The 27,423-nt window shown below is 25.3% G+C and overlaps 1 protein-coding gene across 5 annotated transcripts in view; it reads left to right on the top strand.

The window, feature by feature from the left end:
- The window catches only part of LOC119606240 (ecdysone-induced protein 75B, isoforms C/D), a 177,235-nt gene extending 152,559 nt beyond the window's left edge, over positions 1 to 24,676 (top strand). For 4 of the 5 annotated variants that reach the window (XM_037959664.1, XM_037959662.1, XM_037959663.1 and 1 more), the window contains 2 exons: positions 16,295 to 16,533; positions 21,707 to 24,676. In XM_037959664.1, coding sequence (XP_037815592.1) covers positions 16,295 to 16,533; positions 21,707 to 24,337 — 2,870 coding nt within the window. In that variant the 3' untranslated portion in view covers positions 24,338 to 24,676. Of the gene's footprint in view, positions 1 to 11,345; positions 12,023 to 16,294; positions 16,534 to 21,706 lie in introns of those variants that run through there. The other variant, XM_037959665.1, reaches the window with a different exon arrangement.
- The last annotated feature ends 2,747 nt before the right edge of the window (positions 24,677 to 27,423 follow it).

Genomic DNA, 27,423 nt, shown 5'->3' with positions numbered 1-27,423 from the left:
GGCCTCTACTAAAAAACTAAAAAAAAACAACAACAATTACTTTCATAGCCAGACAACAAGCAGAAAGTGTTTAGGTAAGAGGGTGGTTAGTAGGCAGCAGGGGGATTTATACACTTTTACACTTATTGAGAGCAAGGGGACAAATACAAATTAACAATAACAACAACATCACACACAGCTCAGTAGTAATGAAAACATTACAATACAATACTATGCCTAAAACAACAAACATCGAGAAAATTCGATGAAACGAAAAAAGGGAAATTGAAAAAAAGAAATTTTGAATGAAAAGTTTTGCTAAAGATCGATCTTGTTGTTCATCAGTTTTTGTTTATGTTTTAGAAAAAAAAAATTGTTAACAGTATAACAGTTTGTTAAGCAGTATAACAGTTTTTAAATACCTTCTTAAATCAGCCATAAGTGCTTATTAAAACCACAATTCTTTTTCAAGAAGAAATTAGGGCAATTTTGCTTAATTTTTTAACAGTATAACAGTTGGACAAACAGTATAACAGTTTTCAAATATTTGCTAAAATAAACCGTAATAGCAGTTTAAGGCCATTATAAGTTTCAAATATGAAAATAACGAAAGTTTCGTAAAATTTTAGCAGTATAACAGTTTGGCAAACAGTATAACAGTTTTCAAAACTCTGCAGAAATTAAATCTAATTGCAATTTTAGTTTTCAATATATAATAAAAATAAGAAAATAAGCACAATTTCCTAAAATTTTAAGCAGTATAACAGTTTGGTAAACAGTATAACAGTTATCTAAACTTTGCTAAATGCCTTTAAAATAACAATTAAAGCAAACATTATTTGGTTTATATAACTAAAAAAACAAAATTTAGAAATTTTTTTATAGTATAACTGTTTATAATATAGTATAACAGTTTTTCTTCACCGTATAACAGTTTTAAAAATTTTATAAAATTGTTAAAAATTTACTTTAATTCAACAAAAATGTGTTTAACTTCTAAAAAGTTAAAATTTGCAAAATTTGGTTTAGTATAACAGTTTTGTTAAGAGTATAACAGTTTTTGAAAATTAGCAAAATGAGTTAAAAATTGAAATTTTCATTCAAAAATAGTTTCAAATCGTCAAATAAGCTAAAATAAGCATATTTTCTTTAGTATAACAGTTTGGTAAAGAGTATAACAGTTTTTGAATATTAACAAAATGAGTTAAAACTTGAAATTTTCTTTCAACAATAGTTTCAAATCCTTAATTAAGCTAAAATTTGCAAACTTTACTCCGTATAACAGTTTTGTAAAGAGTATAACAGTTTCGACAAATTGCAAAAATGGCCGAAAAACTTGAATTTTCTATGAAACTTTGTTCCAAAAACTTAAATTTGGCTTCAATGTATAAAATTTTCTTAGTATAACAGTTTTCTTAGGAGTATAACAGTTTCGAAAAATTGCAAAAATTGCCGAAAAACTTAAATTTTCTTTAAAACTTTATTTAAAAACTTCAATTAGTCTTACATTTACACAATTTTCTTAGTAGGTATAACAGTTTTCTTAGGAGTATAACAGTTTCGAAAAATTGCAAACATGGCCCAAAAATTTACATTTTCCTAATAAATTTGTTTGAAAACTTAAGTGATGCTAATATTTAAAAATGTTTCTTAGTATAACAGTTTTCTTAGGAGTATAACAGTTTCGAAAAATTGCAAAAATTGGCTAAAAATTTTATTTTTTTAACTAAAATTGTTCAGAAACTTAAAATAACAGTACATTTTTAAAATTTTCTTAGTATAACAGTTATCTTAGGAGTATAACAGTTTACAAAAATTTGCAAAAATGGCCAAATAACTTAAATTTTCTATAAAACTTTGTTTTAAAACTTAAATGAAGCCAAAATTTACACATTTTTCTTAGTATAACAGTTTTCTTGGGAGTATAACAGTTACGGAATATTTAAAAAATTGCCCAAAAATTTACATTTTCCAAAAAAATTTGTTTTAAAACTTAAGTGAAGGTAAAATTTTCAAATTTTTCTTAGTATAACAGTTTTCTTCAGAGTATAACAGTTTCGAAAAATTGCCAAAATGAGCTGAAAAATACTAAAAAATCACAGAAATTTGTGGGAAATGTAAAATAAAGCTATAATGTACTTAGTTTTATAAAATAAACTTCGACTTCAAGAGTATAACAGTTTTCTCATGTAACCACTTTGTCTTAATTGTTACATTTTTTTTTCATTTAGCTGATGAAATATTTCCTTGTTTTCAATTACCTATACTGTTTTTTGTTTCGTTTAATATTTTTATGTTGTTTACCCAACTTTCTTTTTGTAACAACCAATTTCTTGAGTAATACCTGTAACTTCCTCATTACGCTAGAGAAATTGCCATAATATTTTGTTTATTATAAAATACATATTTTTTTGTGGTTGTATTTTAAAACTTATTTTTGGATTACATAAATAAGTAGCGACAGAGTAAGTAGTACAACTACTTTATATATATATTTCTCGATTATTTTTTTTAAAGGCCTGGTGAAATTTTTTGCATTTTTAATGTCTCCATATACCAAGTGTGTGTGTGCTCAAACAACCAAACCTCTCCTCTGTGGGGTATTAACGTAATAACAAGTTTATTTTGTGGTTTTTTACAATAAACAAAATTATAAAACTTTTTTTATTACCAACAATTTGTTGTTGTTTTTTTTTGCTGTTTGTCTTCGTTGCTTTACTATGTTAAGTGAACCTTCAAAAAGTTCATTTACCTCTGAAAAAATACCAAACTCGTTTTTTACTCTTGTTTAAATAAACTCAGTTTGTAAAGAGAGACAGTTAGAGAGAGAGATATGTTAGTTTTAAATGAGTATTAAAGACTCTTTTACTCAATTTTAAAAAACACTTTCATTTTTCAATGCCTTTGCTCAAACTAGTTTTGAGTGTATAAATGCTTCAACTTATACTCATGCTAGGCTGCTTGCTCCCCTTTTGTTTACACACACACACACACGCATACACTCAATACCAAAAACCATACCCTACCCTACTAGCTCCCTGCCTCTTTCTGGCTCTCTTTTTGTATCTTTCAGTTGCAAGTTTTTTTTTTTTTGTTTATATAAATAAAATGTTGCTGTGAATGTGTATGCTTATCACGTTGCATTGCTCTAGAATTGTCGTTTCAATTGTGTTGTGGGGAGAGTTCAACGACTTTTGGAAATTTCTCGAAGGTTTCAAGTGCTTTGCTAAATGCAAGCTACAACAGCAACAACTACAGCGCATACACGATTGCATAAATTCGTATTTAAACTATTTGGCGCGCTCTTTTTTTTATTTATTGTACATATTTCTTTTGTTGTTCGTAACAAAATATTTACTCGTCGAAACGATAAGCAACTGCAGCAGCAAACATTGCAGCAGCTATGACGTGCACATGCTCATTGTTAAATAAATATGCAAGCCAGTCAGTCAGTCAGCTAGCTAACGACGACAACAACGACAATGAGAAGACGAATTGCAACGAGAAAAAAAAACCAAACAACATGATTGTGCTGAATGCCGTTCATTGCTCTTTTTCATATAAAAAAAGCCATCATCGTTTTAGCAACGATGTTAATATTTTAGCCTCGTTTTTGTTTTTTGCTCGCTCACTGTTTTCTGTAACAAAAGTTTTTGGGGGAGTAGAAGGGTAAATTCTGCAATTGTATGCAGTTTCTGCTGTTGTTGTGTGTGTGTAAATGACAAATGTATATAATTTAAGCAAACTGCAGTCAGTTAAATTTTTTTGTTGTTGCTCTGCTGCTGCTGAGTATTTGTCTGTGTGCAAAAGTGCAAAGACTTTTATGTGGGTCAGGCACGGTCATTCAACTTTTGCTGAGCTTCATAACATAACATCATTATGAGGTTTTTATATTTTTCAAGTGTCTCTGTCTGTCTGTCCTTTTAGTGATCTTAGTTAGTCATTGCTAATAACAACACAAGAGTTAAGTTTTAGTTTTAGACTCTTTGCCAGTATGACTAAGTTTTTTTTGGTTGATTCAGTTTCAAGTTTGTTGTTCAACAAACAAACTTGTTGGTTTAACTTGTTATAATCCAAAAATTAACTTGATTTTGAACAAAAAATCTCCAAAATTACTTCTTTAATCAAACTTTTTCTTAGTATAATAGTTTGTTACTAAATATAACAGTTTTGAAAATGTTATAAAATACCTTGTAAAAGACCATTTTATGTCAAAATCTGTTTAAATAGCAAACATTAAGCAAATTGTACAACTTTTTTGCAGTATAACAGTTTTGTACTAAGTATAACAGTTTAAAAATTGTTGCTCAAAACAAGCCAAAATTGTATATTTCCTTTAAACTTGTGTTTAAAATATAAAATAAAGTAAAAAATTTAATTTTCTAGCAGTATAACAGTTTGTCAAACAGTATAACAGTTTATCAAATTTGGCAAAAATGTCACAAAATTCAATTTAAAAGCAAGAGCAAGTTAAAATTATCAAAAAGGCCACTATATGACAAAATTTTTCCAGTATAACAGTTTGCTAAACTGTATAACAGTTTTCAAAAGATTGCTGAAGTAAGCCCAAATGGCGTATTAAAGTAAAAGTGACTCAAAATTATAAAAAAGGCAAAAATTTTATGAAAAATTTTGAGTATAACAGTTTGCCAAACAGTATAACAGTTTTAAAATTTTTGCCCAAACCATCAAAAATTGCAAATTTTGTATAAAAATTAGTTGTAAATATAAAATAAAGCAAAATTTTATATATTTTTAACAGTATAACAGTTTTTAAAACAGTATAACAGTTTTCAAAAGTTGGCTAAACAACAGCAAAATTCAATTTAAAAGCAATAATGTCTTAAAATTATAGAATATTAAACATTTTCACAAAATTTTCTTTGTATAACAGTTTACTAAACAGTATAACAGTTTTCAAAAATTTGCTGAAATAAACCAAAATTGCATTTTAAAGTAATTGTCACACAAAATTATAAATTAGGCAAACATTTTATTAAAATTTTCCAGTATAACAGTTTCAAAAACTGTATAACAGTTTTGTAAAAATGTGTTTTATAAACTAAAATGGACTTTTAAAGCAAAATTTTGTTGAAAACTATAATAAATATAACAAGTTCCCACATTTTTATGAGTATAACAGTTTTAATTGTAGTATAACAGTTTTCAATAGTCCACTATAATGCAACAAAATTACATTTAAAAGCAAAAATAATTGAAATTATAACAATTAAAAGCAATTTTAACAAATTTTTAAAAGTATAAGAGTTTGTCAATGAGTATAAGAGTTTTAAAAATTTGTTATATTAAACAGCAACTGCAGTTCTTTGCAATATTTTCTTGAAGAATAAGAAAAATAAGGAAAATTTTAAAAATATTGTGGAGTATAAGAGTTTTGGTTTTATTTTATAATTTTTTTGTCATTTAGTTAATTGTCTATAACTTTGTTTAACTTTAATAGATTTTAATAATTTTTGCTTTATTTTTAGCTTATACCTTAAGCTTTCAAAAACTATAAAAAGTTTTTAAAAATAATCAGAAAATTTTCGGAAATTTAGTTTAGAAAAATTAAAAATTTCAAAATTTTTTTAAATATTTTAGTTTTAGTTTATTGTTTATATTTTTGTTTGGATTATAGCCTAGACTTTAAGCTTTCAAAAAATATAAAAAGTTTTTAAAATTATTCAGAAAATTATCTGAAATTTTCTTTAGAAAAAGTGAATTTTTGAAATTTTTTTTTTTTTTTGTTGAATTTCATTTTAATTAATTAGTTTTGATTTTTATCCCCAATACATTTTAATTTGTTAATATATAAAACTATTGCCAAATTCATTCAAAATTACTTATAAAAAAAGAAATCCATCAAAATATAAAAAACAAAATCATTGACTTACATTTTGTTTAAAACTTTTTTTTCGACGAAACATTTCAAAAACCAAAAGAAAAAGATTGAATAATTTATTTACAAAAATTTGAATAAAAACAAGAAAAAAAACCGTTAAACAACAATAAAATTGCTTTAATACATTTCAAAAACTTTGAAAACAATTTAAATTTATTTTCGAAAATAACACAGAAAAACACAGACAGACATAAGTTTCTACGAAATTTTTTTTTATAATAATGGAATAATGGTCAATGAACTCAAAAAAAAAAGTAATGAGGTTAAATCACTCAAAATATATTGAAAAAAATACCAAAAAAAAACAAAACTTAAAAAACCTAAACACATAAACAATTAATAATTATAGTTTTATGATGAAAGCAAAATGTGTGTATGAGTGTGTTTTTTTTGGTTTAATGATGCGAAAGTAAAAGTGAAAGTTTATTTTTTTTATATTTTTTTAGGTTTTTAAATGGAAACGTGTTTTGTTTATTTAATGTTTCAGTGTTGTGTTGTTTTTTTAGATTTACTCTAGTAATAATTGTGTTTTTTTAGAGGAGTTTTTTTTTCATACGATTGTCGTTAAAAGTCATTGACTTTATTTAAGTTTCTATTTCACTTAATGTTAACAATTTCACTTTCACTTGTTTATTATTGTAAGAAAAATAATTATAAAAAAAAGACAAGTTAGTAGAGGCTACTGTTTGTATCTTAGCAGATATGTTTGTATGTACGTGTGTCAGTTGTTTATTGTTTAACCTGAATTTTTTTCTTTACACAATTTATGGTTTTAAACTAGCTGAGTCAGCTTTCTTTGACTTACAAGAAGATAGCAGGAATATGGAGAAAAATATAAGAAAATTAATTACTTTTGAAAATTGAAAAAAAAAGAAAAATAAAGAAATTTTCTTTTTTATTATAAATCTCATAACTTCAGTATAACTTCAATGATTTGAATAAATCTTCTTTTAGTTGAAAGCTAACACCTTAAGGTTTCAGTATTAAACAAAAAAGTTACAAATTTTTCAAACAAAACATTAAAATTTTTCAACAAAATTGAAAATTTTTTCTCAAAAAAAATTTCTGAGACTAAAACTTTAAAAACTTTATAACTTAAGTAAATCTTAAGCCTATACACAGATTTTTATAGCAATTTAAAGCTAACAATTTAAGGTTTCAAACAAAATTTTATAATTTTTTAATAAAAATGAAAATTTTTTCTCCAAAAAAAAAAAAAAAATCTTAAAATTTTGCCAGAAAGTAAAACACTAAAAACTTTATAACTTAAGTAAATCTTAAGTCTATTCCAAGTTTTTTATAGCAATTTAAAGCTAACACCTTAAGGTTTCAGTATTAAGCAAAAAAGTTTAAAAATTTGCAAACAAAACATTATAATTTTTCAACAAAATTAAAAATTTTTTCTCAAAAAAAAAAAAAAAGAATTAAGAAAAAAACTTCATAAATTTAGCAAATCTTAAGTCTATGCAAAGTTTTTCATAACATTCTAAAGCTAACACCTTAAGGTTTCAGTATTAAGCATAAAAGTTTAAAATTTTTCAAGCAAAACTTTATAATTTTTTAATAAAAATGAAAATGTTTTCACAAAAAAAGTTAAAATTTTTTCTGAGTTTAAAACACTAAAAACTTTATAACTTAAGTAATTGTTAAGTCTATTCAAAGTTTGTTATAGCAATCTAAAGCTCACACCTTAAAGTTTCAGTTTTTACCAAAAAAGTTTAAAAATTTTCAAAAAAAACTTAATAATTTTTAAATAAAAAATTTTTTTCTCCAAAAAAAAAAAAAATTAAAAAACTTTTTTCTGATATACAACCTTAAATTTATTTAAATAAAACACAAATTAACCTTAAATGTTTTCACAAAATGTTGTTGTTGTTGTTTCCATTAATATCAACCTCATATTTCACACATTTTATTTTCGCATAAAACAACCTACATTAACTTTTTCGTTTATATTTGTTCAATGTTTAATAAAACAATTATTTACTTAAAAAAAAAACATTTTTGTTTATTTAAAAAATTTACAATACAATGTTGATATTTTATAAATAATTTTCTGTTCGCAAATCAAGCAAATTAAGTCATTGAACCCAAGGCAACTCATACATACAGACAGCAGCACTCTTAATAAAATAGCAATAAACTTTACCCTCGTTCTACTTTTAATAAGCACACACACACACTCGTTTAGAAACAACAAAAAAGGACAAATATAATTAAACCTTTAAATAATTTAAAAAAAAATTGTATTTAAATTAAATAATGTCATTTAATTATGTTAAAGCTCAAGTTTTTTTTCGTATACAATTGTTTTAAACAAATTGAAGTTCAAGGTTGTTTGTTATAAACTATTTATTATTATTTAATTGTTTAATGTTTAAACATTACAAATTCTAAACATAAAAACCTTAAAACTTGGCAAGTATTCTATTAATAAAGCTTTTTTTTAACAGCTAACTAAATTTAAATAAAGTAAAAGCTTTTTCAAAGCTTTTTTTATAACAGAAATACAACACTTTTATTAGCTATACAACATGAAAGGTGAAAAGTTTTGTTAAATAAAAAGCTTTTCAACTCAATAATAGAAAAGCTTTCTATAGTTGAATATAAAAAGAGTATTTGTTATTAAGAGCATAAGAAAGAGAGTGTGTTTATAACAGTTTATTTCTAAAAGAGATTTTTAAACTTTGAAAAGTTTAAAGCTCTTAATTTTTAATAAAATGCCGGCTAAAGAATGAAAAACAATTGGTATAAATAAGTTAATAAAAAAACATAGAAATTTTAAAAGCTAATTTTAGAAATTTTACAAACTTTTTAGAATTTTTTTCTATTTTAAAAGAAAATTTTTATAAAATTTTAAATTTTTTAGAAATTTGGTTAAATGTTTTATAAACAATTTACAAAATTTTTTTAATGTTTAAAAATAATTTTAAATATTTTTTAACTTAAAAAAACTTATCAGCTTTAGAACATTTGCAACTAAAGACAAACTTTTGCATTCTTATGTTTCTCTTAAACTTCAAAAATATTACAACAAATGAACTGATTTTTTGGTGTATAGCAACTAGAAACCTTAGACTATAAAATGTTTAACTAATATTTTAAACATTTTTAACACAACTTAAGTTATAAACAATTGAAAATTGGAAAACAAATTAAAATTTTTTAAATTTCGCCCAAATTTGGTTGGCTCTAAAAATGCTCATAACTTAGCAAATATTGCAACAAATTAAATGAGTTTTGTTTTATAGAAACTAAAAACTGTAAAGAATAAAATAATTAAAAAATCTTTTAAAAGTTTTTAATACAACTTAAGTTATAAACAATTGAAAATTGGAAAAAAAATTTAAATTTTAAAATTTCGTCCAACTTTGTTTGTCTCCCAAAAGGCTCATAACTTGGGAAATATTTTCATAAATCAAATAATTGTTGTTCTACAGAAACTAGAATCTTTAAGGAATCAAATATTTAAAAAATCTTTTAAAAATTTTTAACACAACAATTAAAAATTTGAAAAAAACTTTAAAAAAATTAAAATTTCTCCAAATTTTGTTTGTTTACAAAAACGCTCATAGCTTGGGAAATATTTCCACAAATCAAAAGATTTTTGTTTAATAGAAACTAGAAACTTTAAAGAATGAAATAATTAAAAAATCTCTTAAAAATTTTTAAAACAACTTAAGTTATAAACAATTGAAAATTGCAAAAATATTAAAAAATTATAAATTTCATCAACTTTTGTTTGTTTACAAAAATGCTCCCAACTTGGTAAAACTGACAACAAATTAAACGATTTTTGTTGTACAAAAACTAGAAACTTTAAAGAATGAAATAATTTAAAAATCTTAAAAAAATTTTAAACACAAGCCAAGTTATTAAAATTTCAAAATTGGAAATGAATTTAAAAATTTTAAATAACTGTTTAAAAATAAAATTGCTTATAACTTGGATAATAACTCAAATAAACACGCGATTATTATGGTATATAAAGTAGAGAACTTTAGGATTACAATATGATAAAATTCTTAACAAACTGATAACTACAACTGAAGTTATTAACATTTGTTTGTTTGATAAATTGCGAAGTTTTTTTGAAAATTTCATAAAATTGTTGAAATTTTGGTAAATTATAAAAATGCCTATAACTTCGTTAAGAGTTCAATAAATCTAATAATTTTGGTTATTTAGAAAGTAGAGACCTTAAAGAATATAATTTTAGAAAATTCGTTACAAACTGTTAACTACAACTGAAGTTATTAACATTTGTTTGATAAATTGCGAAATTTTTTGAAAATTTCATAAAATTTGGTGAATTATAAAAATGCGTATAACTTTGTTAGTATTTAAACCAAGCAAATAATTTTGGATATTTAGAAAGTAGAGACCTTAAGGAATACAATGTTGAAAAAATATTTAAAAACTTTTGATTATAACTAAAGTTATTAACATTTGTTTGTTTAATAAATTGGGAAATTTTTTGAAAATTTCATAAAATTTGGTGAATTATAAAAATTCACCAAAGGAATATGATGATGAAAAAATCGTATCTAAATGTTTAATACAAGCGAAGTTTTAAACTTTTGAAAATTGAAAAAGTTGGAAAAATTATCTATTAAAATGTCAAGTTTTTTAGGGGAAAATTGTTTGTAAAACCTTTGAAATAATGGTATTTGTCTAACTAAGCAAATGTAACGTTTATTTTCTAACTTAATTCCCTTTAAATAGTTTAATTTCCTGCTATTTGCTCATTTACATTAAATGCTCTTTAATTCTATGAGAAACTTGCTGCATTTAAGAGTAATACTCAGAGCAGTTTTCTATAAACAAAAGCTTTTGTGTGCCCTCTTAGAAAACACACAAAACAAGTGATGTATTCAAGAAAAGAGAGAAAATTGTGATTATTTTTGTTATTGCTTTTGGCTTTTTGTTTAAAAAAAGTTTGTGTTGTTTTGTTTTGGGGAGTATAACAAGAGCATGTGTGTTTGCGTGTGTGTGATGTTAGATGAGAGTGTATGAGTAGTATTGATACCTTTTTGGTATATTCATAACGTGCTTAAGATTTTTACAGTTAGTCGCGTTCGAGACCTTGTCGAGTTTTGTCATGTTTTTTTAAAAAGCAAATTGGAAATAATACAAAAAAATCATAAAATAGATTTTATACTTTTAATAGTAAAATAACCATAATAACAGCAACAACAACAACATTGACATAATCACAAGCTTAAACAAGAAAATTAAAAAACAACAACAAAATACAAAAACCAAACAAATTGTTTTTTGAAATTAATAAAATTTATTAAAAAAAAGCTGGTTTTAATAAAATTTAAATATCAAACCAAAATCTTTAGTTATAAACAAACCTTAACAAGAGTAACTAAGAAAAAATTTAAAGTAAACAAAAATAATTATTTAAACAAAGAAAATTTTTTAAAAAGTTTTGTTCAAAAAAAAGTTTTTAAAAATATGTTATTTTTTTAAAAAAACAACACAAACCAAAGTTTAATTTTATTTAAAACAAAATAAAACAACAAATTTTTGGATTTATTAACCGTTAAACAACCAAGGATTACGCGCTAAAATTTTACAAAAATATCCAAAATTTGTTTTAAATTTAAAAAAGAAAAAGTAATTGAAAGTTCCTGTTTTATTACTAAACAAAAACAACAACAACAAAAAACCAACAAACACAAAATTTTTTTAAAAAACTTACAAAAAAAGTGTTATTTTAAAGAAAAAACTTAAAAGAAAAAATAAAAATATATTACAAAGCAAAAAAAAGAATAAAATTTGTGTTGTTCCTTTAAAAAAAAGGAACTAATTTCCCCAAAAAAAAAAGTACCTGTTTTTAAGTAAACAACAAAAAATTTTTTCTAAAAATTGTCTGAAAATTTTCTTAAAAAAAAGAAAATTAACAAAAAGTGTTTTAACAACAAAAATTTGTGCCAATTTTTTCCTCCCACAAAAGTTTTCGACAAAAAATTTATTACCAATGTTTTAATACAATTAAAATTTAAACTTAAATCTCTTTAAAACCAAAAATTTTTTTAACTTATTAAAAACAAACACACACACAAAAAATGGCTGAAGAATTACCCATTTTAAAAAGTATATTAAAAGGCAATGTCAACTATCACAATGCGCGTAAGTGTTTTAAATAACTTAACTTTAAGTTAAAATTTTAAAAAAATTGTTTTAATAATTTAATCTTTAAAATGTCTAGTTTGTTTTTATAAACAAAATTTCTTAAATAGTTAAAAAATTTCCTTAGTTTGCTCAGAACGTTACTAGAAGAAATTTTAAAACTAAAAGTTACAAATTTTGAAAATTTTCAATATTAGGTTGATTTTTAATTGTTTATAACTGGGTTAATATTGAAGCTTTTTAAAGAAAAATCCCAGCAATAATTCCTTATGGTCTTGTTATTCTCACTGCTAAAACTTATAGAAATAACATAATTTTTATCAAAGTTATAAGACTTAGAAAAAAGTTCAAAAAGTAAAAAAAAAAATAATATTTTTGAAAATTTTCAAAATTACAGTAGTTTTCCGATTTAACGACCATTCAATTCTACGAACATCGCATTTAACGAACAAGCTAATTTTTCCTATTGACTACCTTAAATAACGAACAAAACTTGTTTTTTGTACTCTGTTTAACGAACTAATAAAAATATTATTATTTAAATGAAGATAAAATGACATTTATCAAAAATAACAAATAACCTAAGTTGTAGCAAAAAACTATACCGTTGTTTAAGCGGTGCTTTTATACCCAAAACTGTAACACATTCTTGGTTCTTATTAAATTTTAGTTCGATGTAGCTATGTCCGTCCGTCCTTTAGATAATGACTTTAACGCTCAATACTCGCTTAACAATACGAGTACGCCGATGAAATTCGATACAAACATGTTCTATACTAACCGAAATCTCTAACAAATTTTATGGGAATCGGTCCATAATTGACCTTACCCTCCATATCAGGCCCCCTTAAGAAAATTACTTCAACGCTCATTACTCGCTTAAAAATACGAGTATAGCGATGAACTTCGAGAAATAACTTTAAAGCTCATGACTGAATTAAAAATACAGCGATTAAATTCGACACAAATATGGTTTGAAGGTGGGTATATAAGATTCGGAATTTTGTATTTTGTGCTATTTTTATAAAATACATTTAAAAAATATTTGATGTACCTATTTTTAATTATTTTCCTACCAAAAACCCACGTTTTAGTTAGTACTGCATATAACAAACTTTTCAATTTTACGAACAGGCCTGACAACATATGGGTTCGTTAAATCGGAAAACTACTGTATGTTGGTTTTTAATTGTTTATAACTTGGTTAATATGAAAGCTTTTTAAACCAAATTTGGTGTAATAATTCCTTAAGGTCTTGCTAATCTTACAGCTAAAAATTATAGAAATAACTTTATTTTTATCAAAGTTATAAGTTTTTGAAAATAGTTCAAAAATTAAAAAAAAAATTAAAAATTTTTGAAATTTTCAAAATTATGTTGGGTTTTAATTGTTTATAACTTAGTTAATATGAAAGCTTTTTGAACCAAACTTGCTGCAATGATTCCTTAAGGTCTTGTTATTCTGACTGACAAATATAATTAAAACATCTTTGTTATTTTCTAAGTTATAAGACTTTGAATATCAAACGAAATTTTTCTTAAAAAAATATTTTTCCAAAAATTTTTTTTTTTTTAAATGCTTATAACTTTCTTAATAACAAAGCTTTTTAAACCAAACTTACTGTAATAATTTCTTAAGGTCTTGTTATTGTTACAGCCGAAAATATTTAAAATTTCTTTATTATTACTTAAGTTATGAGACTTTAAAAGTTGTGCAAAAATTTCGAAAATACAAAAATTTTTACAAAAATAACTTAATTTTTAACAGTTCATAACTTGGTTAATAACAAACATTTCAAGCAGAAATTTAGTTAAATTAACACCCTTTAGACTTAAATAGACATACATTTCTTTAAAATATTTTCAAACAGTTCAAAATTTTAATTTTTCTTTATTAAAAAAAAAAATTATTTTAAATATTATTTTTATTTATTTGCTTTACAAAAATTTCTCTTTATTTTCATTTTTGACCAACTTTTTTGTTGTTGTATTTCTGTTATTATTATTATGATTATTTTCGCTGTGTGTCTGTTTTTGGGGGGCGCTAGCTGCTCTTTTTAAACTAGACAGAGACACCTTATGAAAGTTGTGTTGTCTGAAAAAACTTGTTTGTTGGTGTGTCTGTCTATACATGTTCAAAGTTTAGTTTAACAGCTTGTTTGGTTAATTTTTCTCCAAACAAACAGCAAAAAAAAAAAAAGCGCGCTCCAATTTTTTTTCTGTTTTCAATTCAAACTATGTTTATTTTCAGTTTTCATTTTCATTTGACCTGGTTTGTTTTGCTCCTAAAGCGAGTTAGTGGTATTTGATTTTGAAAAAAAGCCGGCTTTTTGTTTTTTTTTTTTTGTTATATTGAAAGCTACTTTTAGAAGAAATGAAAGAAAAGAAAAGTATGTCAGTAGTACTATTACTTTACTATATGATGGTTTGCTTCGGTTTGAAAGCTAGTAAAAATGCTTGTTTCTTTTTTTTTTTAAATAAAAAAGAGAGATTTCCTCTCACTTTGTTTGGTGTTTTGATGGTTTGAAATCAATTATATTGTAGCATAGAAATTAATTTAAAAAAGAAGAAGAAAAAAATCTAGTATTTCACTTTTTTTATGAATATTAATTGCTTTAAATAAAAGAGAAATCTATTTTTTTATAAGAAAATTTAGTTATTCTATAGTTATATTTAAATAAAAGTAAAAATTATTTAAATTTTGTTTTAAAAATGTATAAAATTTTTACTTAATTCTTTTTAAAGATTTTTTTAAAATTTTTAGGAAATTTTTTATTTATTTAAAAGATTAATCTCTTTAATTAGGTTAAGTTTTGTTTAATTTGTTTTATTTAATTTAAAGTTATAAAACTTTAAAAAAATGTTATAGCTAAAAATTGGTTTTAATTTTAAATTAATATATTTTCTTAAGTTTTAAAGATTTTTTAAAAAAATTTTCTTTAAAACAAAGTTTATGTTTTGGTTTTTAATTATAGAAAATTACATAAAATTTTGTTAAAAATTGTTAAAGTTGTGGAGTTTTGAAAATTTCGATTTTGGAAAATTTTTCAAAAATTTCTAAAATTGTAAAAATTTTAAGCTAATTTAATTTTAATTTAGTAAAAAATTAACGAAAAAGCTTTTATTGTTGTTATTAATTCCATTTTCTAAAGAAATTTTTCAAAATAATGGCAATAATTATAAAAAATTTACAAATTTTTAACATAAAATTTTTGCAAATTTTATCAAGATTTTTAATACATTTTTATTTTAAAACAAAGCTTATGTGTTAAACTTTACTTAAGTAAAATTTCTTTAAATTTCCTTAAAAATAATTAAAGTTATAAAATTCTGAAAATTTTAATTATTTCAACATAATTTTTTAATTTTATTTCTATTTAATTAAAATTTTTTTATCTTTTGTTATTAAATCTAGAGCTAAATCTATTACTTTTTCTAGCTCAAATTTTAACAATTTGAATATTTACTTTCTTTTTAACCTCAATTTCTAAACACCCAAAATCCAAACACATACACATTAACATACTTTAGTAACGAATCCAAAAAAACTCTTTTAAAGATGAAATGTAAATAAATTAAAGTACATTTTTTGGCATTGATAAGAAGAAAGAAAACAAATACAAAGCAAACAAACAGCTTCTTGAAGATCTAAACTTTCTTTCTTTCTTCTAGCTTGTTAACAAACACTCACACACATTAACTCTCTATACACACACATTCTCTCTCTTTCTCTCTACGCTCAATAATGAAAGTAACTTAGCTACCACAATATAACAAGCCAACAGTTTAACATAAACTACTTAAACATAAAACAAAAATTTCTGGGTCATGACCTCTTAATCTAGAGTTTCTAAAACACAAAAAAAATATTTTCTCAAAAAAACGTGACTTTTTAGTAACAAAAACAAAAAAACCCTCCAAAAAAAATGTGGGTGAATATTTTGTTTAAAAAAAGTAGTATTTTTTATTACCACAACAACAAAAAGAGAAAGTATAACAAACTAAAAATTAATATAAAAACAATGACAGTTGTAAGTTAACATTACAAGGCAAACAATAGCAACAACAAAACATAAATAAATACAAAACAAGGCAATGACCTACTTAAAACAATACCAGCTTCCTTTGAATGCAATGTAAACCCCTAGTTTGTAAAGTCTTTTCAAAAAAGGACCTTTTTTTCCAGCTGTTTTTAAAAATATTTACAACCACCTGTTGTTTTAAGTAATTTTAATAATTTTGTTGTTTTTTCTCTGTTCTGCTCTATTTTTAGCGGTGCGATTTGGTCGTGTGCCGAAACGTGAAAAGGCTCGCATATTGGCTGCCATGCAACAGTCAACACAGAATCGTGGCCAACAGCGAGCCTTGTCCGGTGAATTGGATGATCAACCGCGTCTATTGTCAGCCGTATTGAGAGCTCATTTGGAAACCTGTGAATTTACAAAAGAAAAGGTGGCGGCCATGCGTCAGAGAGCGCGTGAGTGCCCCTCCTATTCAATGCCCACATTATTGGTAAGTAAAAAAATCATTTCTTTTTAATTAAAAATCTTTTTTTTTTAAAAATGTTCATTATTTTTAGTTTAAAATATTTTTTAATAATGTTCCCTAATTAAAAAACTAATATTTCTTTTAATTTTTTCATATTTTTCTTTAAATTCTATTAATTTTTAATTTTTTCCTATAAAATTTGAGAATTTTTAATTTTTTCTTAAAACCAGTATTTTCAAATTAAAAACCAGTATTTTTAAAAATTTGTCTTAATTTTTTCTAATATAATGCCCTTAACAGATCTCGTAAATAAAGCTTAAATTACAAGAAATTTAATAAAATCTCTTAAAATTTCCCAGTATTTTTTAAAATAGCCTTAAAATTAAAAACCAGTATTTTGTACACACTAGCAAATTAAAGGGCCTTAAAAACTATAATTAAAATAAATAAACTTTATTGATATAAGCCACATTTAAGCTACTAAAATCAAAGTAATTTCTAAAAAGTGCAAAAAATTAACCAGTATTTTTCAAAATAGCTTTTAAAACTTTCAAAATAATTTTGAAACCCATGTTAAATTGTTGGCAAATAAAGTATAATTAAATAAAATAACAAAAATTTTAAGAATTATTAATTTTCTTTAAGAATTTTTTTTTAAATATAAGAAATTTTTGAAAAATTCTTCAAAATTAAACAGTATTTGTTAAAAATTCATATTAAAACTGTTTTTTTAATTAATAAAATTTGGCTTAATGTTTAGTTAAGTAAGAAATACTTTGTTTAGCAAGTAAAAATTATAACAAAAATACTTTTTATTTAAGTGTTTTATAAAAAATAAAAGGATGAAAATGAAAAATCTTGAAATTTAACCAGTATTTTTAAAAATTGCTTTAAAAAGTTAAAATAATAAAAGAAAATTGTAGGCAAATAAAGCTTATGTAGGAACTGTTTTAGTTTTTAGCAGAAAACTTCAAAAATTTTCTTTATTTTGGGAAATTTTTATAAAATATTTTCCCAGTATTTTTAGAAAAACTTTTTAAAATTGGTTAAAATTAACTAGAAATATTAAAATTTATTATAAAACGACTTAATTCTTTAGTTTTTTATAAATTTTGTGCAATTTGGAGACAAAATTTTAATTTAATATTTTTCAAAAATTTCCCAGTATTGTTTATTTTATTAAATTATAAAGAAATGTAGTTGTAATTTAAAAAATTTTTGTGTAATCTATTATAATTTAAAGAAAACTTTCAATTTCCATTAAAAAATTTACCCAGTATTTTTTAAAAAATTTCCACTATTTTTTTAAATTTTAAAAATTTCTATAAATAACAGCAAAATTCAATGAATTAAATAAATCTAAAGAAAATTTATTAAAAATTAACATAAAATTACCAGTATTTTTCTTTAAATATTGAAAAATATTAGTAATTTTAAGTCTTTCTCTTAAATTACAGAAATTTAACTATTATTTGTTTTAATTATAGCGTATTTTGCAATTCGTTCTTGTTTTAATTTTATTTTGTATTTAGAGTTCTGGTTTAATTTTTATTTTCAAAATTACCTTTTAACAAACAAAACAAGGTTAACAACTAGTATTTGTAGTCTTATTAACATATTTGTTTCTTTTTTTTTAATGTTTAAACTTAATACTAAAAGAAACCTTTAGATTTTCAATGTTTTTTTTCAGTTTATTTGAAAAGGTGTTAATCACAAAGTTTGTCTTATTTTAATTTAAGTTTTTTTATGTGTAAAACTTAAATCTTATGGTTTAAGGTCTTTAAACCAGGAAATTATTTAAAGCCAAGATTTTCATACATATTTCTTCATTGAAAACTCAGCAGCCTTCGTTCACATTATAAAAATAATTAGTAATAAAATTATGTTAAAATACTAAAACACACACAGCGAGTGATAACTATTTAAAACAAGGTTTTTCCTAAATAAGTAATATTGATATAATTATAATTTTTCTATACATTTTTTTTGCCAGACAAATGACTCAGTATTTTTTGTAGGTGATTGTTTTCAAACTGATTAGAAAACCTGCTAAATGCCATTATTTTCTAATACTTTGTTCTCTTGTATTATTATAGAGAAATGTAAATGTCATGTGAATAAATAATTCTAAAAATGAAAAAAAAAAACTATAAATATTTCCTTATTTATTAGTAAATATGCAATTTTGCAAGGTTGTTTATAGAGACAACAACAACAACAACAGCAGCGTCATTTTAAATTATATTGTTTATTAAGGCTATTAAATTAATTTAGAGAAATTTCTAATCATAACTATTAAATTAAAACCAGGGGAATTTTTTTTTGTTTAACCCTTTTATACCCCGGACCTCCTTTCACACTTTTCACTTAATTTTTGTTTAAATTTATTTGTTGTATCAAAGTTCTAAACTTTTTATTTAGAATATATTGTTATTGTTTTTTTGTTTGTGTTTAGCTTTATTGTTTGTATTGTATAGATACGAAATTTTGTATTTTTTTTTGTTAAACAAAAAAATTCAAGGTTAAAAAATAACACTCGTCAAGGTCGTCTGTGCTGCGTTCTTTTTTTTAATAATAAAATTATATATAAAGTTCTGACATGTGCAAATTTCTATATAAATATTAAATTAAACAAGAAAAAAAGATTAATAACATTCTCTTTAAAAACAAAAAAAAAGTGGCAAAAAAATTTCCTCTACAAATATTATAAAACAAAATAACTGTCATTTTAAGTCAAATATTTCCAATATTAAACCTTGCACTTGTCTTCTTGTTTATGTCTTCTTCTTTTCTTTAATTATTTATATATAAAATTTAATTTCTTAGCTAAATATTTAGCAATTAAACAATTTCTTTTTTTTTGTTAAACTGTTGCCAGTTGATGATGACTAAAACAAAACCGTAACAATAGACTTAAATATAAATAAAAATTTAATAACAACAACAGAAAAATATTAAATAAAATACCTCTGCTTAAAAATAAACAACAACAATAAAAAATGACGTTCTAACTGACCTTGGCTAAATTAAAAATAAGAATATATTTTATAAAATTGTTTTGTTATTAAATGTTTATCAGAAAAAAAAAGAATTAAACAAAAAACAAAAAAGTTAAGCCAAAAAAAAAAAGAAAACCTTTTTCTAATAGGGTAAGCTGTTAAAAACCTGCATTTTAAGTGATTTTAAACAAAATACTGGAAAAATTTTTCAAATTTTATTAATTTACTTAAAATTTTTATAACAAAAACTATTTTAGCAATAACTTTAATAGCTTAAGAAAAATTTAAAGAATTTTTTTATATTTATAAGACATTTTTTATAAAATACTGGTTTTTTATTTTTGTAAATACTGGTATTTCTATATAAAAATACTAGGTTTTTATAGTTTTTTTAAAAGTAATTTTCTTTTAAGAAGTTTTTAATAATATTTTCAAAATAATGGTTTTTAATTTAAAGTTTATTTTAAAAAATACTGGGAAATTTTTTTAAAATTTGTTAAATTTTTTAAGATTTTATTAGTAAACAAAATTTCTTTATATTGTTAAAACATTAAGAAAAATTTTTAAAATTTTTTTATATATTTAAAAATTTTCTTAAAAATACTGGGAATTAATAATTTCAAAATACTGGTTTTTGTGTTAGAAAATTTACTTAATAAAAATTGCTAAAAAATGTAAAACTTTTTAAAGAAATTTTTAAAAATTGTTTGTTTTTAATATATTAAATTTTTAAACATATATTAAAAAATACTGGGAATTTTTTTCAAATTTTATTATATTTTTAAGGTTTGGAAAAGAAAAAAATAATTTTATAATAATTTTAGATGATAAAGAAAAATATAGAGAATTTTTTTGTTTATTTTTAAATTTTTTGGAAAAATACTGGTTATTTTTTATAGCCAAATACTGGGTTCTTTGTTGTTAAATATGGTGAAATTTTTTTCTTATTTAAGGTATTATTTTTTAAAGTATTTTTCTAGAATTTCTGTTACTTTGTAAAAGGGCTTTTTAGGTCCATTTTTTAAAATACTGGGAAATTTACTTTTAATTTCTTTTAATTTATTAAGTTTTAAGGGTTATTTTTTAAGGTTTATTGGTTTAAATGTTATTAGCAAATAATTCCTTTTATATTTCATAAATACTGGGTTTTTGCAAAATACTGGTTTTTATTTTTGTTAAGAAAAATTAAGATTTTTAAAGAATTTTTTAAGATATGTGGGTTTTATAGATTTTTTGGCTTGTGGGCATTAATACTGGGATTTTGTTTTCTTGATGAAAGCCCTTTTGTTTAGTTTTCTATTTTTTTTATTATTTCCGGTTTAAATTTCACACTTTTTTTGTTGTTTTTGCATATTTTTGCACCGGTGTGTCTAGTATATGTGTGTGTGTGTTTTCTTTGTGGCTTTGATATTTTAGTTACAATACCGGCAATTTGCACTTGACCAAGGCTAAATATTATTTAATGCTCTTGTTTTTTTGTTTTTGCTCTCTTTCTTTTTACACTCTCTAGAATGCAAAATTTTAAAATAGTTGTTGTTTTATTTCTTTAGTCTATTTTTTTTTTGCACGTGTAGTAGTTTTGTATTTAAAATACACTGTTAGAATTTTATTCTATTTTTTGTTGTTGTTGTTATTTTCTAGTCTATATAAATATTTCAAGGTTAATTTTATATATTTTGTCTATTTTATATATTAGTTTTTTTTTGTTGTTATTGTAAAATAGAAAAAGATTCATTCTCTTTAAACAAATGACGTCACTTGTTGGAATATTTAATCTTAGTGTATTTGCTTGACGAAACCGGAAAAGAAATATGTAGTAGTTTTTTTGCAAGATGTTGAAAACTTGTTGTAAAATGTTGAAATAAAAAGTTTTACCTTGAACTTTTTGGGTTTATTAACCTTGACTTTTACATAGTTTTCTACAAACCCCCATTAAATGTTGTAAACAGTTAGAAAAGTCATTTTGTAGGCGTGTGTGATGTTATTATTATTGATTTCTTTCATTGATATTTTTATATTACAATAATTACAATTGTTTTTCCTGTTGACCTTCGCGTGAACTTATTTAATAACAGTTGTGTACAACAACAACAAAAACAATATTTATTAATTTCCTTAAAACATGCAAGGTTTTTCCGCCTTAAAACAGAATCTGTTAAGCTGTTGCTTATGTTATACATTTTTCTTTATCTTTCCAGGCCTGCCCTCTTAATCCCGCCCCTGAACTACAGTCCGAACAGGAATTCTCCCAGCGATTTGCCCATGTTATACGTGGCGTCATCGATTTTGCTGGCATGATACCCGGCTTCCAGTTGCTATCACAAGACGACAAATTCACCCTGCTGAAGGCTGGTCTCTTTGATGCTTTATTCGTGCGCCTGATCTGCATGTTCGATAATTCCATTAACAGCATTATCTGCCTGAATGGTCAAGTTATGCGTCGCGATGCTATACAGAATGGTGCCAATGCCCGTTTCCTGGTAGATTCCACTTTCAATTTTGCCGAACGCATGAATTCCATGAATTTAACAGATGCCGAGATTGGCCTATTCTGTGCTATTGTCTTGATTACACCCGATAGGCCGGGTTTGCGCAATATTGAGTTGATAGAGAAAATGTACAGCCGCTTGAAGGGTTGCCTGCAGACCATTATCAATCAAAATCGTCCCGATCAACCGGATTTCATGAGCAAGTTGCTGGAAACTATGCCCGATTTGCGCACTTTGAGTACTTTGCACACAGAAAAATTGGTGGTTTTCCGCACAGAACATAAGGAGCTGTTGCGTCAACAAATGTGGTCCATGGAGGATGAACAGCCCTCTTTATCCAAGAGTCCGCATAACTGGGAAGATCAACGCATGGAGGTGGGTGAAGCTAAAAGTCCTTTGGGTTCGGTTTCTAGCACAGAGTCCAATGATTTGGATTATCCAGCCGCCAGCACCACCACAAATAATGCCAGCTCAGCTAATAACCATCTCAATCATTTGCTACCCCAACAGACCTCTTCTTTGGCTTCATCGGCTCCCTTGCTGGCCGCCACCTTGTCCGGTACTTGCCCTCTACGCAATCGTGCCAATTCCGGTTCGTCCGGTGATTCCACCAATGAATTGGATATGGTGGTGGGCAGTCATGCTCATTTAACCCAAAATGGCTTAACCATTACCCCCATTGTCAGAGCTCATTCCCACCAACAGCTGCATCATCATTTAACAGCAGCGGCCAATGCTACACATCGTTATCGCAAGCTAGACTCACCCACCGACTCGGGCATCGAATCGGGCAATGAGAAGAATGAGTGCAGTAAAAATGTTAGCTCGGGCGGTTCCTCTTCCTGTTCCAGTCCCCGTTCCAGTGTGGATGATGCTTTGGACTGTAATGTAGAGGCCCAAACTAATAGTGGCACACAAGTAACGGTTTCTGTTTCACCTGTCAGATCACCACAACCTTTGAGTCAACAGCCAGCCAGTTCAACGTCCAATAGCAACAACTCTTCTTCTAACTCTTCGCTGAACTTAAAAAGACAAATAGTAGATGATATGCCCGTCTTGAAGAGGGTATTACAGGCTCCTCCTTTGTATGATACCAACTCTTTAATGGATGAGGCTTATAAGCCACACAAGAAATTCCGCGCCTTAAGGCATAGAGAATATGAATGCACGGAGGCGGATGCCAGCAGTTCTACCCAGACTACAATGCCGCAACTACCCGCCTCTTCAAACAGTCCCCCACACCAAAATGCCCAAAGTCCACCACCACCAGCCAGCAGCAGTAGCATAAACTCAACGGCAGCTGTTAATACAGCTGCATCTACGCAACAGCCGGTTTTACTGGTGCCACAAGCCACGCATTCCCCGCCTAACCCCTTGTCGGCCTCACCACCAGCCATTGCTCAACACCAAAGCCAATTGCACATGCATTTGACCAGACCCACACCCACCAATTCGAATGCGGCTTCTACACAACAGCAGCAGACTTCTTCTTTGTCCAGCACCCACTCGGTTTTGGCGAAATCTTTAATGGCCGAGCCACGCATGACTCCCGAACAAATGAAACGCTCGGATATTATACAAAACTATATAATGAGAGATTCACAGCCCTCGGCCAACTCCTCGAATGCTTTGCTGGTGTGCTCGCCCCATGGCCCTGGCAGCCGTAGTCCGGCTCCCTTGCATCATCAAATGCAAATGCACAATTTGTATAATAATGGCAGCAATTCGCCCAACTCGAGCACTTCACCACACAACAATTGCAACTCACCCTCCACCACAACTAATGCGGGGCTTAATAACAATCTAGCCTCACCGCCCAGCAGCAGCCCGGCGGCAGCACGTTGGCCCGGACATTCCGTTATAACCACCACCACCATTAATCAACGCCAGCAATCGGTGTCGCCCAGCAGTAATGGCTCTTCTTCCTCCTCTTCCTCCACCTCTTCAACATCTTCATCATCGTCGTCTTCTTCCTCCGCCTCCTCCTCGAATTCATCATCAGCAGGTTGTCAGTATTTCCAGTCGCCTCACTCCACCTCAGCCTCGGTCTCACCGCCTCGTCCCTCGCCCTCGCAAATGAATACACCACCACGGCTACTAGAACTCCAGGTGGATATTGCTGACTCTCAACAGCCTTTAAATTTGTCCAAAAAGTCACCCACACCACCACCCAGTAAATTGCAAGCTTTAGTGGCTGCTGCCACAGCGGCCCAACGTTATCCCACGGTGTCAGCCGATGTTACCGTAACAGCCACCTCCAGCAATAATAACAACAACACCACCACAGCAGCCGCCACCACTACAACAACACTACAGCAAAAAGTTATGTTAGAGGCGTAAGTGTTAAAAAGCTTTAAGCTGGTTATAAAATAAAGCTTGTAATTAAAGGAAAGTGCTTAAGCAGGGAGAAAGTTTTTGTTTTTCGGTGAAGAAAGCTTTTAAAACCTTTTAAAGCTGTTTACAGTATTTTTTGTTTTAGTTGGCTTTTGTTTTAAAGGTTTTTATTTAAGAAAAGCTTTCTTGAAAACTTTCTCTCTTAAGCAAAACAAAACTTTCTGTGTAAAGTTTCTTTATCTAAAGAGAGAATTTGTGTAAAAATAAAACAAATACAATTTTAAATGATCGAGACTGAAAACCAACAAATTACCATTTAACATTTAACAAACTTTAAACAAAAAACAGAAAATCATTTAGCAAAAGTAACAACAAAAAGGTTTAATTATTTATTAAAAAAACAAACAATTTCCTTAAAATTTAAACCTTTTTATATAATTTACAGGGGCGGGCAAACCTACAAAAAAAGAAAAAAGTTATAAAATAATTTTTTTTTAACAATTTTGCTGTTAATTATAATAAAACCAACTATAAATTATAATAAAAAAAATATTTATTGTACAAAGTTAATATTAATTATAAAAAAAATCAAATGCATGCAATTTAAAACAAAAATTGTCCTTTTTAATTATTAAAAAAAAATTAATGTTATTTAAAAAAAACACAATTTTTAAACCTTAAGCTTGTATTAATTATTACAAAAAAAATAAAAAATAATTAATTATAAAAAAAATTACACACACACAAATTTGTAATTATTAAATGTATTAAAAAAATTGATTTTTAAAAAAACCTATACTTAAACTTAAAAAATAAATTAATTTTAAGTTTTTTTTTCTAAATTTAAAAAAATGTGGTTTCTAAAACCTTTTGTTTTTTTTTGGTTGAAAAAAAAAAATTTTAAAACATTTTTTTCCAAAAGATGATTTTTTTGTATAAAATTTAAAAGAAAACTCTGCGAGTTGAAAATTTATTTTTATTTTTAATTATTAAAACTGCTTAAACAACAAGTGGCAAATATTATTTTAGTTTTCTTAAGATTTTTAACTATTAATTTTTAATTTTAAAGCTTCTCTTTTTTTTAATTATAAACTATTTTCTTAATGTTTTGTTTTTTTTCTTTTTTATATATTTTTTTGTTTTTTTATGTATTTAATTATATTATTATTATTTAATTTTAAGTTTTATTTTATTAAGTTTATTACTATTATTATCACATTTAAGTTTGTATAGTAACAATTTTTATTATTAATTATATAAAAACAAAAAAAAAAAACTACAACAAAAAAACAAAAAAAAACCTATATAAAAAAAACAAATTTCCAATTTTATTTTTCTTAAATAAAATAAAAAACAATTTTTTTAAAAATCCTACAAAAAAAACCACAAGTTATTCTTTTTATTTCTTTTTTAGTTTTTGTGTGTTCAGTTTGATTTATTGATTTTGTTTTGTCGTTAAGCTGCGAAATATTCACTTTTCTTTCAACGGCATCTATATTTTTTAAAAAAATTTCTTGAAAAAAACACAAATTATACTTTGCTTAAGTGTCTAAATGTCTTTTTGAAAAAGGTTTTTAATAAAAAAACTTAAAGAAGTAAGAAATTCAGTTTAAAAAGTTTTAGAATTCTTCTTGGTTTCCTTAAAAAGAAAATGTTTTCAGTTGTTTTAGTAAAATTAGATCACAGCTGCTTTGCTTAAGTGTCTAAACTCCGGTTCAAACCTGGTAACAAGAAAATTATTGAAGTAGTTTGGGGCTGAGTTTTAAAAGTTGAATAAATCTTCTTGATTTCCTTAAAAAGAAAATGTTTTCAGTTGTTTTAGTAAAATTAGATCACAGCTGCTTTGCTTAAGTGTCTAAGATCATGTTCAAACCTGTTATCAATCAAATTGTTAAAGTAGATTGAAATTCAGTTTAAAAAGTTTAAGAAATCTTCTTGATTTCCTTAAAACGAAAATGATTTCAGTTTTTCAAGTAAATTTGGTTTTCAACCGCTTTGCTTAAGTGTCTAAGTTCATGTTCAAACCTGTTATCAATCAAATTGTTAAAGTAGATTGAAATTCATCTTAAAATGTTTAAGAAATCTTCTTGATTTCCTTAAAACGAAAATAATTTCAGTTTTTCAAGTAAAATTGGTTCTCAACCGCTTTGTTTAAGTGTCTAAATTGCTTCTGAAAACGCCATTTAATAATATACTTGAACTAGATTGAAATTGTGTTTGAAGAGTTTAAGAAAGTCTCTAGATTTTCTTAAAATCAGAATGATTTCAGTTTTTCAAGTAAAATTACTTCTCAACCGCTTTGCTTAAGTATCTTAATTGCTTCGGAAAACGCCATTTAAAAATATGCTAGAAGTAGATTGAAATTGTGTTTGAAAAGTTTAAGAAATTCTCTTGATTGCCTTAAAATCAAAATGATTTCATTGTTCAAGTAAAATTTGTTCTGTCACTTTGCTTAAGTGTCTAAATTGCTTTTGAATACTTTATTTCAAAAATGTTTGAAGTAGAAAGTAAGTGAGTTCAAAGGTTAAATAAACTTTTATAATTTCTTTAAAAACATGTTGTCTTCAACTGTTTTAATGAAACTTGTTTGAAACTGCTTTGCTTAAGTGTCTAAATTTCTTTTAAAAACTTTATTTCAAAAAATTTTAAAGTAGGAAGTAAGTGGATTCAAAAGCTAAAGAAATCTTTATAATTTCCTTCAACAACATGTTGTCTTTAACTATCTAAATGAAATTTGTATGAAGCTGCTTTGCTTAAGTGTCTCAATTGATTTTTAAAACATCAATAACCATTAAACATTGAAGCAGAAAGTATTTAAGTTTAAAAGGTTAAAGAAATCTTCATGATTTCCTTAAGAATAGGTTGTCTTCCACTATGTAGATTAAATTTGCTTAACAACTGTTTTGCTTAAGTGTCGAAATGGCTTTTTAAACCGCCTTTCTTTAAAGTACTTGAAGAAGAACGAAACTGAGTTTAAATGTTTGAAGAAATCTTCATAATAGCAGCTATTCGAATAAGATTTGTTTAAATAAAGGAACTTCCTAAAGGTTTCAATTTACAAACCTGCTTAAGTGTCCAAATTGTTTGGTTTT

The sequence above is a fragment of the Lucilia sericata genome, unplaced genomic scaffold (assembly GCF_015586225.1).
Source record: "Lucilia sericata isolate MDLA Ls3-8-SP2 unplaced genomic scaffold, ASM1558622v1 Contig000562F_arrow, whole genome shotgun sequence".
In the NCBI taxonomy this organism is placed as follows: Eukaryota; Metazoa; Arthropoda; class Insecta; order Diptera; family Calliphoridae; genus Lucilia; species Lucilia sericata.
This window is presented reverse-complemented; position numbering and strand designations above follow the sequence as displayed.